Source organism: Leucoraja erinacea, chromosome 3 (genome assembly GCF_028641065.1).
Source record: "Leucoraja erinacea ecotype New England chromosome 3, Leri_hhj_1, whole genome shotgun sequence".
Taxonomy (NCBI): Eukaryota; Metazoa; Chordata; class Chondrichthyes; order Rajiformes; family Rajidae; genus Leucoraja; species Leucoraja erinaceus.
Window position 1 is genome coordinate 64,017,897 of NC_073379.1, and position 13,984 is coordinate 64,031,880.

The following is a 13,984-nucleotide window of genomic DNA, read 5'->3' on the forward strand; positions in this document are numbered from 1 at the left end:
GGGAGGGATCTTATAGAAACTTACAAAATTCTTAAGGGGTTGGACAGGCTAGATGCAGGAAGATTGTTCCCGATGTTGGGGAAGTCCAGAACAAGGGGTCACAGTTTAAGGATAAGAGGGAAATCTTTTAAGACCGAGATGAGGAAAACATTTTTCACACAGAGAGTGTAGAATCTCTGGAATTCTCTGCCACAGAAGGTAGTTGAGGCCAGTTCATTGGCTATATTTAAGAGGGAGTTAGATGTGGCCCTTGTGGCTAATGGGATCAGGGGGTATGGAGAGAAGGCAGGTACAGGATACTGAGTTGGATGATTCGCCTTGATCATATTGAATGGCGGTGCAGGCTCGAAGGGCTGAATGGCCTACTCCTGCACCTATTTTCTATGCTTCTATGCCTAACAGTGCACCTCACTTCACCCACTGCTGTACCAGTGGTCTGGATCTGCATTGTAAAACTAGGGACAAAATAGTACATGGTATAGACCAACACTAGTGGGCATCAGATTGTTTGGTTTTCACTGATGCAGGACCAGGATCTCGTGGTCAGAGGCCTGAGCATCGATTGCTTGCCTTCAGAACCATTATGGCCCATTGACAGATCCTCTGATTGTTGAGGGATTTTGGCACTGGCTGTTGGCTAGAAATGCTGACATATTTCAGAAATGTGTACATATTTCTGTAGTTGCTAGAGAATGGAAAAGCCTCTACTGATACACTATGTACATCTCAATCCCCTATCATATCCCAGATGTACCAGAGAACAGAGGATCTAGGGAGACAAAGGAATTGAAATAAATTTGCATTAGGCGAGAAATGGTATTGGGTAGACTGATGGGACTGAAGGCTGATAAATCCCCAGTGCCTGATGGTCTGCATCCTAGGGTACTCAAGGAGGTGGCTCTAGAAATCGTGGACGCATTGATGATCATTTTCCAATGTTCTATAGATTCAGGATCAGTTCTTGTGGATTGGAGGGTAGCTAATATTATCCCACTTTTCAAGAAAAGGAGCGAGAGAGAAAACAGGGAATTACAGACCAGTTAGCCTGACATCGGTGGTGGGGAAGATGCTGGAGTCAATTATTAAAGAAGTAATAACGGCGTATTTGGATAGCAGTAAAAGGATTGGTCCAGGTCAGCATGGATTTATGAAGGTGAAATCCTGCTTGACAAATCTTCTGGAATTTTTTGATAATGTGACAAGTAAAATGGATGAAGGGGAGCCAGTGAATGTAGTGTATCTGGACTTTCAGAAAGCCTTTGATAAGGTCCCACACAGGAGATTAGTGGGCAAAATTAGTGCACATGGTATTGGGGGTAGGGTATTGACATGGATAGAGAATTGGTTGGCAGACAGGAAGCAAAGAGTAGGAGTGAACGGGTCCCATTCAGAATGGCAGGCAGTGGCGAGTGGAGTGCTGCAAGGCTTGGTGCTGGGGCTGCAACAATTTACAATATATATTAATGATTTAGATGATGGAATTAAAAGTAACACTATCAAATTTGCAGATGACACAAAGCTGGGTGGCAGTGTGAACTGTGAAGAGGATGCTAGGAGGCTGCAGGGTGACATGGACATGCTGATGAGTGGGCAGATGCATGGCAGATGCAGTATAATGTAGATAAATGTGAGGTTATCCACTTACAATACGGGTTTATTCGTCACATTGCACATAAAGTGCATGTGAAATGAATATGTCAGCAGCGATACAATGAGAAAGAACACACAATACACAATAAAAATTTAACACAAACATCCACCACAGCATGCATCACTGTGGTGGAAGGCACAAAAATTAGCCAGTCCTCCTCCATTTCCCCCCGTGGTCGGGACCAGAGTCCAGAGCCAGTCCATAGTCGGCTCTTCCCCACCGGAGACCGCGGCTTCAAGATGGTGTAGGCCGCAGGCTGGCGATCGAAGTCCCCGCCGCGCAGCAACCAGAAGCACCGCAGACTGCAGGGCTGGCGGTCGAAGCTCCCCCTCCAGGGGTGATGGTAAGTCCACGCCGGGCCCGCGGTAGAAGTTGGCCGCGGGCCAGCCGATAGAAGCTCCTTCGTCTCCCGGGTCCCCCACGAGGGATCCCGGGCTGCAGACGCCGCGCCAGCTTGAGCTCTGCAGACCGCGGCTTCAGGCTGCCGGCTGCCACGGGCCAGCGAAACGGAACACTCCCCTCCGGCGAGGGCTCGCCCGCTCCACGCCGAGAGTCCACGCTGCGCCCGCCGCTGGAGCCCCGGGCGCATCTCTGGGAAAGTCCACGCCGATCCTTGCTGTTAGGCCACGGGGGAGGCGACCTGGAAAAAGTCGCCTCTCCATGGAGGAGGCGACCGAAGCGGTTTCCCCCTTACACCACCCACACAGAAAACACACAAAGAAACACAAAAAACATACTTTAAAACATACTAAAAAATCAAAAAAAGTTTTAAAAAAATGGACACGCTGCTGACAGGGCGCCGCCTTGCAGCGGCCCCACCGACCGAACTTTGGCGGCAAGGAGTCAGATTATTATCTCAATGGTGTCAGATTAGGAAAAAGGGAAGTGCAATGAGACCTGGGCGTCCTTGTACACCAGTCACTGAAAGTAAACATGCAGGAATAGCAGGCAGTGAAGAAAGCTAATGGCATTTTGGACTTCATAACGAGATGATTTGAGTATAGGAGTAAAGACGTCCTTCTGCAGTTGTACAGGGCCCTAGTGAGACCACACCTGGAGTATTGTGTGCAGTTTGGTCTCCTAATTTGAGGAAGGACATCCTTGCTATTTAGGCAGTGCAGCGTAGGTTCACGAGGTTAATCCTTCGGATGGCGGGACTGTCATATGAGGAAAGATTGGCTTGTATTCACTGGAATTTAGCAGGATGAGAGGATATCTTATAGAAACATATAAAATTATAAAAGGACTGGACAAGCTAGAAGCAGGAAAAATGTTCCCAATGTTGGGGGAGTCCAGAACCAGGGGCCCCAGTTTAAGAATAAAGGGGAGGCCATTTAAAACTAAGATGAGAAAAAAAGTTTTCACCCAGAGATGTGAATTTGTGGTATTCTCTGCCACAGAAGGTAGTGGAGGCCAATTCACTGGATGAATTTAAAAGAGAGTCGGATAGAGCTCTTGGGGCTAGCGGAATCAAGGAGTATGGGGAGAAGGCAAGGCACGGGTTACTGATTGTGGATGATCATGTCTCTACTATTTATTTCATTCCCCTTACATGTTTTTCCTCTACCTGCTAAATTTTTGTAAGGTGTCCTTGAGACTCTTGAAAGGCGCCCATAAATAAAATTTATTATTATTATCAGCCATGATCACAATGAATGGCGGTGCTAGCTCGAAGGGCCAAAGGGCCTCCTCCTGCACCTATTTTCTGTTTCTAAACATTTACGACTATCCAGCCAAATTCAGCTGTAAGTCCATCTACAGGTTTGCAGATGACACCACTGAGGTGTGCCAGATCACAGAAAATGATGAGATGGAGTACAGGAAGGAGAAAGAGAACTTAGTAACATGCTGCCAACCTCTCTCTCAATGTCAGCAAGACGAAGGAGATAGTCATCAACTTTAAGAAATGTGGTGGAGTACCAGATCTGCTCAACATCAATGGTGCCGATGTGGAAATGATTGAGAGCTTCCAGTTCCATAGCGTTAAGATCATGTTCATAAATGATAGGAGCAGAATTAGGCCATTTGGCCCATAAAGTCTACTCCGCCATTCAATCATGGCTGATCTATCTATCCCTCCTAACCCCATTCTCAAGTCTTCTCCCCATAACCTCCGACACTCGTACTAATCAATAAATATTACCAAAGATCCATCATGGACCAACCAATTTGATGTAACAGCCAAGCAGGCAACCAACTTCCTTGGGAGATTGAGAAAATTTGGCAAGTCTATAATGACTCAAACAAATTTCTACTGATGCACCATAGAAAGCATATTGTTGGGTTGTATCACAGCTTGGGTTGGGAACAGCCCGGCCCAAGATGGCAAGAAATTGCAGAGAATGTAAAGGAACCCCAGTCTATCACACCGATCAGACTGCCCACCGTTGACTCCATCTACACTTCACGTTGCCTCAGAAAAGCTGACAACAAAATCAAGGACTTATCCCACCTTGGTCATTCCTTCTTCTCACTGCTCCAGTTGGGCAAAAGGTACAGTGGTTTGACAGCGCACACCACCAGACTCTGCAATAGCTTCTTACACAGTTATCAGGCATCTGAATGGTCCTTCAATAAACTACAATACTGCCCCATTCACCTCTGCCACTTTGCCGGTGTTCGACTTTGTCTATGGAATTGATGCACTACAATGTTGAGAACTATATTCTGTACACTGTAAGTTCCCCTTTGCTCTAACTATTGTACTTGAGTTTGCCTTGATCATTCTCATGTACAGTATTACCTGATCCGTTTGGATAGCTTGCAATTCAAAGCTTTTCACTGTACATCAGTACATGTGACAATAACAAAATCTAAACCGACACCGAATGATAGGTCTATGTCTTTTAAAGGCCTGGACTCACGAGGAAAGCCTCAGTTGTAAAGGAATAAGTGAAACCCATTCCCCTCATCTTCCTGCTGGTCCTGTGGACACCCTTAGGGAAAGGATCGGGAAGAATATCCTGAAATTTCTTTACGTAAACCTCCAAATCCTACTATTCAAAAAGTCTCTTAATAGATACAATTCACATATTCAATTATTCAAATAATTGTACGCATCAGCAAAATTATAACAAAAAAACATTAACGTTTGACTAAAGAGAACCTCATGAATTTCATCTAGTCAAACAATGAGGAATCATTTTAATCATACCTGCCATTGGTTTCCTGTTTGGCCAGATACTAACGATGCAGAGAGTCCACGGAGGCTGTTTTTCACTGTTGCCCCTCCCAGTGTTGAACCTACATCAGAAGCAGGTGAATCTCCTGCCACCGCCACCTGGTACTGGGGATAGTTGTAAAGATTGTTGTAGTAAGCTGGATAGAGAGACGGCTGGTAAAAGTTGCTGTAGTAGGAAGAGTCCACTACCAGGTCTGGGGTGGCCTCCAGGTGCCCTCTGCTGGTTATGGAAGGGATATCCTGGAGATGCAATCGCCCCTCTGTGAAGGAGAAAATAAAGAGATGAAAGTAATATTACAATTACATGATTTTTCCCCATTTCATGCAATAATGAAGTCACATTTAGCTCAATGTGCATGCTCAGAAACTGTTGGAATAGGAACAATGTATTATGAAACTTGTACGTAAATGTGTAGCATATATCTGGTAAGTAATAACAGAAGATGATTAAGAAGCAACCTCTAGCATTAGTAACAGGAACTCTTGGATTGTAGTCACATACTAGAATATTTTGACTGTACATAGAAAACAACATATTCACATAGAACCTTAAACATCCCAAGGAGCTTCATGGGATTGTCACTTTACAAACTTTGATATCAAGCCAGTAAGAAGATAATGATATAATTAGCTTTGGGGCAGCACAATGGCATAGTGATATAGTTGCTGCCTCACAGTGCCAGAGACCTGGGTTCAATCCTGACTATGGATGCTGTCTGCGCAAGGTTTGTAGGTTCTCCCTGTGACTGCATGGGTTTTCTCCAGGTGTTCTAGTTTACTCCCACGTTCCAAAGACGTGCATATTTGTAGGTTGTCTTCTGTCGATTGTCCATAGCGGGTAGGATGAGATAGCATAGAACTAGTGACGGTGTGATCAATGGTCGACGTAGACTGTGTGCCGAGGGGCATGTTTCCACTATATCTCTAAACTCTAATTCAAACAAATTTTGATGAGTATTGTAAAGGAGATAGAGTTTGAGGTATATTGAGGAAAGCCCAGCTCAGATAGAATGGCTGACAAAAGTGGAGAAGTGGCACAGTATAAACATCTTCTTGCTGAGGGCAATAAATCTCAGGAATTCAGGCTGGTGATGGAAGCTGGATCATTATAAGTATTTAAAGTGGATAAATATTTGATAGGCTGAGGAATAGAGTGGTACTGAGAAATGGCACAGAAGAGGTGATAAGGCCAGCATAGATCAGCCATGGTTATATTTAATGGTTGCCAGGCTTGAACGGCCTGAAGGCCTCCTCCTGCTCCCATTTTCTTTTGTTCTCGTGTGGTGGATCCACAAGAAACATGACGGAAGAATCTTCAATTGGAGCAGTCTTCAACTGCTTTAGATTCATCATATTAGGTAGGCAGATAGGTAAGCAACAGCATTTATTGCAAGAACCAAAAATTATAATATCATATAATATAATATAGTTTCCTCGTACTTAGTTGAGTGGAAATTTCCAGCACTATCAGAGGCGTATTACAATGAATCAAACGCAGTTGAAGAGTCAGAAGATTTGTTGATGATGTAGAGTTGGGTGCCACAGTAGAGCAGATTTAATCAAAGCATATGTGGAGCTGCAGAGAATGCATGAAATGTTGCTGATATGGGTTTGTTATAATAAACAGGCGTTACTGTAAAAAAAATGGAAAATGGTTGAAAATGGTGTTCACATTTTCACAACATCAAAAGTACACGTGGAACATGCAGAGGAATTCCAACTTCAGAATATGAAGAACACAAAATAGATGTTTAATCTTTGTTGAATTCTTTCAGAAGTTGCAACTGATAGAGAAAAACAAAGGAGTGGAGCATCAGTTGGACCTCAGTTCTCCTTCCTTGAATTCTGAAAATAAGCCTCAAAATGCAAGGAATAAAAGGGAATAGAAAAATAATGTAGGAGAGAAAAAAATGAGAGAAAACAATAAAATGAAAGACAATAGATTAAAAAATGGCGAGGCACGGTTTCATTTACCACAAAATTCCATTACATTGAAATAAATGGTGTACACATCTTGAGCTGAATGGGTAATTGGGACGATAATTTCACTGGATATAAACTTAATTTGACTACACAAAGAAGTCTGTTGATCAGCTAATTTTTTTTGGATCAGACAATGAACCTTTAAGGATGGAACCGATGTGTTTGTTCTTAGTAGTCAGGTCGGGGGGAGTTCATCCCCGCCACGGGTACCATGTAATCCCATGCTATCTGCTCCATGGTCGGATAGACTAAACCGTCTTCCCGTCTGGTTTGCCAGGTGAGGAAGGGGCGGTGGACCCCCAGCAGGACCAAAAACAAGACCTGCCAAACGGCCTAGTGAGCCAACGGCCATCTGCACTTCAGTAGAAGTTGAGAGCATTGTAAGGTAAGGTATTAGTACAGGTGCACAACCTTTTATCCGGAGTTCCGGAAACCGAAAAACTCCGAAAACCGGCCATTTTTTCCAGGATGTCGTCTGCACACCAAAGCTCGCGTTTGGCGCCAAACTTGACCCGAAACGACCCACGGTCAACCCAGGTCTGTACTACTGTAGCGGCTGCCTCCTCCCCGGAGACCGGGGAGACACTTAAACATCTGTAAATCATTGCTTAAATGTTAGTCAGTTAGTTTGGAGGGCTTTTATGTGAAGGGGGGGTGAAGGGGTAAACTTTAATTCTTAGTCCCCTACCTGGTCGGAGAGGCGGGGAGCGGTCAATGCTTTACCGGGTCGCCGTGCAGTAAGCTCCGCAGCGGTGGGGCTGCGGGCGTCCGGCCGCGGGCGGCGCCGGTTGTAGCTCCGACCCCGGCAACTCTACCCCTGGCTGCGAGGCGCTCCAAATCCACCGCCGCCCGCGGCCGGACGCCCGCAGCCCCAGCTCCGCGAATGTTGGGAGTCGGCGGCGTCGCAGCGCTGGGATACCAGCGGGGAGCGGGCAATGCCTTACCGGGTCACCGTGCGGCAAGCTCCGGAGCGCTGTGGCCGCCGACTCCCAACATTCGCGGAGCTGGGGCTGCGGGCGTCCGGCCGCGGGCGGCGCTGGATTTGGAGCGCCTCGCAGCCAGGGGTAGAGTTGCTGGGGTCGGAGCTCCAACCGGCAACGCCCGCGGCCGGACGGAGCAACCATCTCCGCGATGTTGGGAGTCGCCGACCAGGTAGGGGACTAAGAATCAAAGTTTCCCCCTTTACCCCCCCCACACATAAAATCCCTACAAACTAACTGACTAACATTTAAGCAATGATTTACAATGATTCCCCGGTCTCCGGGGAGGAGGCAGCCGCTCCAGACTTTTCAAGCCGCCCGCGCTACCTTCCTAATCTACGCTAAAAATCTTCCATTCGGAAATCCGAAAATGTCCGAAATCCGACAAGTGTCTGGTCCCAAGGCTTTCGGATAAAAGGTTGTGCACCTGTACTTAAGGTTAACTTGAATGAGGAACGCAGATTCTGACCCACTGGTAAGAATTCATTTGTGTTCTATGGACAGATCCCACCCTGCTCCAGGAAGGCAGTCTAGCAGTGGTAGAAAAGGTCCTATTTTGTAAAGTTCTGCAAGAAAGACATCCATATGATAAGCTGCACCTCTCTTGTGTTAAGACATCATTTAAGTGCTCAACCATGATCAAGAATAGTACAGAAAGAGAGATTTCAAGTCGTCTCTCCAGCTTCAATTAACCTCTTTACTTTCTGTAGGCTACAATTCATTCTATTAGCCCTACTCGACCTGCACCTTAGCTTTTTTAGTGCCCAGGATACATGGCACAAGTAGATGCTAAATCAGAGGGAGAGCTGATAAAGCGCAAACAAACAAGGCCAAAAGTGGGGAACCCAAGGGCCTGAACCATGAATGATCAATGAGGTGAGCTGCAGGTTGTGGTATCGAGGTTGCGGTATAAATAGTGGTGGGCTCAGCCAATGTCTAAGCTGAATGGTCATATTCTGCAAAAACCTATGGGTGCTCTAGTTTCCTCCCACTTCCCAAAGACGTGCGGGGTTGGAGGTTAATTAGCCTCTGTAAATTGCTTAGTCTTTTGGGAGTGGATGAGAAAGTGGAATAACATAGAACTCGTGTAACCAGGTGATCGACGGATTTGGTGGGTTGAAGGGCCTGTTTCCATGCTGAATCTCTAAACTATACAAAAAAAACTAATTACAGAAATTAAGCTTGTGGTTACAGTTAAATAGTGGCCTAAAGTTAAAATTCTCATGCCCATAGTTAATTCACACTCTTTCCACATTGCTCATCAGCTCCTGTCTTACCACTTCCAATGTTTATTAGAAAATGGCTGTCCATAGTCGTGTGGTCTTGGGTTACTCGCTATCTTGTGCTTGGAGCCAGGATCTGATATAGTTCTCTGAATCTCACAGAGATCTGACCGAGTTCAGTTCACCACATGACAGGTTTTAACTGTCCTGTCTTACGCTGTAAAGTTCCATCCGATCACTCTGTCGCCTACACATATCTCATTCCTCTCCTACCTGCCCTCCCTCACTGGGCATACACACCAATTTGTTCTTTAAATCTTTCAATCATGCCACCCCACTCACATTGTTTATGTCCTTCCATCGTTTTGACAGTATTTATGAGGCAGGTTGTTAAAACCTGTCATGTGGTGAAGTGAACTCAGTGAGATCTCTGTGAGATTTAGAGAACTATATCAGGTACTGGCTCCAAGCACAAGATAGCGAGTAACCCAAGGTCACACGACTATGAACAGCCATTTTCTAATAAACATCGGGCGGCTCGGGTGAACTGCTATTGTATGTTATAATGCTGAGATTTACAGTCTTTGAAGCACACAGTACAGGAACAGACTCTTTGGTCAACAGTCATTGAGTAATCATCTATATTATTCCCATTTGCTAGCACTAATATTCTATACCTTGTCGCTTGAGATTATCCTGGGTAGCACAGTAGTGCCAGAAACCCGGAGCCAACCCCGACCTTGGGTGCTGTCGGTACGGAGCTTGGACTCCCAAGGTATGGGTTACCACAACTCTGCTGAATCAGCCAACTGATTATATCAGGGGTAGTTTAATTTATTGTCACGTGTACTGATGAAAAGCTTTTTGTTTTGTGCTATCCAGTTAGCAGAAAGACTGTACATGATTACAAGCAAGCTGTCCAAAGTGTACAGATACAGGATAAATGGGACTCTTGACTAACTTTTAGTGCAAGGTACCAAGGCGAGGCTCCTCCTTGTCCAGGCAGTACAAGAATCCACATGTTAGTCATCTCCCCTAAGGGCTGACCCCATCACTTCCCCAAAATACCCTTTGAGATTCTCTACATTTGTTCTTCTTACAAAAGAGCTGCAGCGGAATCAGGACTGCCAGATTATCAAACATCAGCCGAGTCACCTTAAGCCTCGGTGACATCAATGTCCAAACTCGCTGAGCAGCACTGGAAGCCTGTGGCAGGGGCTACGGATTGTAACCAACTACCGTAGCACTATTTGCATGTTTAGCTGATGGTTCAGTCGTTTCGAGAGGGGCCTAGGTCTGGACACAATTGGGCTGGCTACCGAAAAGGGAGGAATATGTCCGCTGTCCGAGCACGACGTGAATCTGGAGATATGCGCTACTTCCTGTGCTACGCACAGCTCCATCTGAATTCAACCTCTTCCGCCTGATGGGAAAGGGAAGACGTCCGGATTGACCAAGGCGAGGCTCCGCCTCCTTGGTTATGCTGGTGGCTTTGCCGGGGCAGTGTTTCTTTTCTGACATGAGAGTCCGCATGTTAGTCATCTTCCCTAAGGGCTGGCTGACCCCATCGGTATTCAGAAAATGCTTCGAAGAGGCTGGGTTAGAGAAGCTCAATGTTCTGCTCCTTCCTTCGCCTTTCGGCAACATGGACCCGTTTGCAGTTTGCATACCGTCCGAACAGGTCCACGACGATGCACTTCCCCCCCAAAATACCCTTTGAGATTCTCTACATTTGATCTTTCTTACAAAAGAGCTGCAGCGGAATCAGGACAGCCAGATTATCAACATCAAAAAAACGAAGGAGCTGATCATCACCTTAGGAGGGCACATCATCGGGACGTACACTCAAGTCCAAATCCTGTGGATAGGGTGAACTGTTTTAAATATCTGGGAGTCCACATCTCTGAGGATATGCACTGGTGCACTGGTGAGTGGGCCAGCGCCTTTACCACCTCAGGCAATTGCGGAAATTCAGAGTTCGGCTTCTACGCTGCAGCGGTACCATCTTGTCCGGACCACAATTCGGGAATTGCTCTGCCAAGGACATGAAGTGCAGTGACTGCGTTCATTTTGAGTACTCTCTAATGTGAGGGAACTGTGCAACAAGAGGTGCAACTCCAGATTCATGAGAGACCTCTTCCAACTGCAACACTCTGTTCCAGAGTGTAAAATGGCAAACTATCCGTGGATGCAGTGAGAACGGAGAGGTTGTCCAAGAGGCAATGTGTGCACTAACTGTGAACGTTTTTCAAGACCAAAGGGATTGTGTTTAGAATTTGTTTGGTTGTTTTGTTGTTCCGTGAGCATTGCCACTTTCATTTCACTGCACATCTCGTATGTGTATGTGACAAATAAACTTGACTTGACTTGACTTGACTTGACTTGGTGCTCTGGCCTTCGATGTTGCCTTCGGGGCTGCCTACCATGACCACAATTCAGAAATGGAGTGCAGTGACTGAAGCATTTTGAGTACTCTCTAATGTGAGAGGAACTGTGCAAGTGCAAGATTCTTTAACTGCACCACTGTGACTGTAAAATGGAAAACTATAATGGATTGTCAACCTGTGTGCACTACCTGGTTCACAAGACCAAAGGGACACCTGGAGCGCAACGACTCATGTCCTCTTTCCCCAGCAGACCTACTCCTATTCATCCATAGACACAAATTACTGGAGTAACCCAGTGGGTCAGGTAGCATTTCCAGAGAAAAGGAATAGGTGATATTTCTGGGTGGAACCCTTCTGCAGTCTGAAGAAGGGTTCCAGCCCAAAAAGTCACCTATTCCTTTTCACCAGAGATGCTGCCTGACCAGAAGTCCAGCATCCATCCAATGCAACCAACAGCCTCACACCCAGAAGCCCAGCCCATTACTCACAGTAATAGGAATCCTAACACAACTGAGGTTTATAATCACCTGGAAAGGCAGCCTCCATAACCAGACATTATGATCATGTCCAGGTGATTTAAGGATCTCCGCCTCCTGAGTTTGCTCCATCATCTGATGTCATTGTGGCAGATCGATTACCAAAATCTACAGATCAAAATATGACATCACAACAATCCAGAACATCTCGCAGTAATAAAAGATTCCACAAAAAATGTTTGTTCAAGACTAGCTCCAATGACCACTGATTCACAATCAATTTCCTGCACAACGACTGAGGCCAAGAATGGAGCAAACTTTCATAATCCTTCCTTTTACAGACCATTCACAGATTTACAAGCATATTAAAAACAGATGATTTGCCTCTCAAAGCTGCACGGTTCTCCGTTACTGTCAGTCTGGGATGGGGCACAGCCTTCTAAACACACAGAACACGTTGAGTAGGCAAGGCGTAATACACCAAAGAGCTCCTACAAAGGAGATAAACACAGGGAACATCCCAGAAGGATTGTTGGGAAGTCCTTCCCTTGACCAAGACCTCCCAACTCCAGTATACGCACCCATTTGGGCAGATAATGGGACAACACATCAAGCACTCAAACCACAATAACACACCAGAACACCAGGTGACACGTACTTAAAGAGGGAAAACAAACAAAATCAAGACAATGGCTATAAACATTAGCCATCAAACGACGTGTTTAAGGGAAGAGGAATTAACCATATCACAACTTAAAGTGGTTGCTCTTCTATTTGGAGACAGCACATTGAAGCCACTCATTCATCTTCCTATTCCTATCCACACTGGCGCATGGCACTGGCAGTAATCTGGAGAAAGGTAGTGATCTCCATGATGAATTTCCCAATGTGGCACACCTCTCATGCTCTTCCCACATCAAAGTCTGATAAACACAGATCACAAATGTGGACATCAACCATGTTTCCCACACATATGACTCAACTAATTTTAGTCTTACAGCACATCATGACAGCCAGGACATGCCCCAGAACAATGCTTGTGAAAGTAGGGGCGCCAGTTTAACTGAAAAACTGAGGTACAGAGAACAGATTCACCTAATTGGGAAACTTCAAAAACAAATACGCAGTAATTTTCACTTCCGCAATGCAGTGATGACTAACTTTTGTAATAAGTTGCCAAATTGATTCCTTAACCCGGCACTGTGGTACTTTGCAATTCGGCTCCTGTAATTTGTAGGTTATTTGTTGTAATTTGTAGGTTATTTATATTTGTTCAGAAACCATGAAGATCGTGTGGATATAATTCACTCGATAAGCAGATAATGGATATACTAATATTTCTCCTATGCTCTTCTGTGAATTTTCTTTTTGGGGGGGGGGGGGGGGGGGGGGGGGGGGGGAGAGGTGCATTTCATTATACTTTTCAGATGCAAAAGATAAAGTTAGAAAAGATGAATCAGAGTGAAAGGAGTAGACTATAATCCACATCAGATTAGCTCAACAATTTATCAATGGTCCAACAATTTCACCAGCTCATCACAAAGGCCATAAGGGACTAGACCAGAAAAAAAATCACCACAGGTGCCCCATCAGTGCAAGCAGAGCAGTTACATAACATGCTGTTAGAGTGAAACATAATCTGATTTTACACCATAATTTTCATACTAGCACTACTATGATTCTGGAGATTAGATCACAGGCTTCCAGACCATCCTAAATTGAAGCATAATAGATGGGAAAGACCCTGGTATGAACAGTGACTCATCAAATATCCAGGACCGATTATACTAAAATCCTACTGTCATCAGAATGAATTCCATTTTCCTCCAGGCATTTCTGACAAATCAAAGACACCAGCATACAAAACTCAAATGCAACTGTTCCACCAATGGGCCTTAATCCACGCAAAAAAACATATAAAACATAAGCCAGATCTGAGGCAGTAAAACAGCGGCTCCCTGGCTTCACCCCATTGAGCCTTGTGCAATCGTTTTCTTCCTATAAACAAGGCATATGGTTTTCCAAGAAATACACTGGAGCAACGCCACACCTTTAATAGATCGTAAAAAACCAGGTTGCAATCTGAATACATATGCATTTGGT

General features: G+C 45.3%; 1 protein-coding gene across 2 annotated transcripts in view; it reads right to left on the bottom strand.

Annotated features, from left to right (window-relative positions):
- dmrt1 (doublesex and mab-3 related transcription factor 1) overlaps positions 1-13,984 on the bottom strand; it is a 110,707-nt gene that overhangs the window by 60,118 nt on the left and 36,605 nt on the right. For both annotated transcript variants that reach the window (XM_055632818.1, XM_055632819.1), the window contains exon 3: positions 4,806-5,092. In XM_055632818.1, coding sequence (XP_055488793.1) covers positions 4,806-5,092 — 287 coding nt within the window. The remainder of the gene's footprint in view (positions 1-4,805; positions 5,093-13,984) is intronic.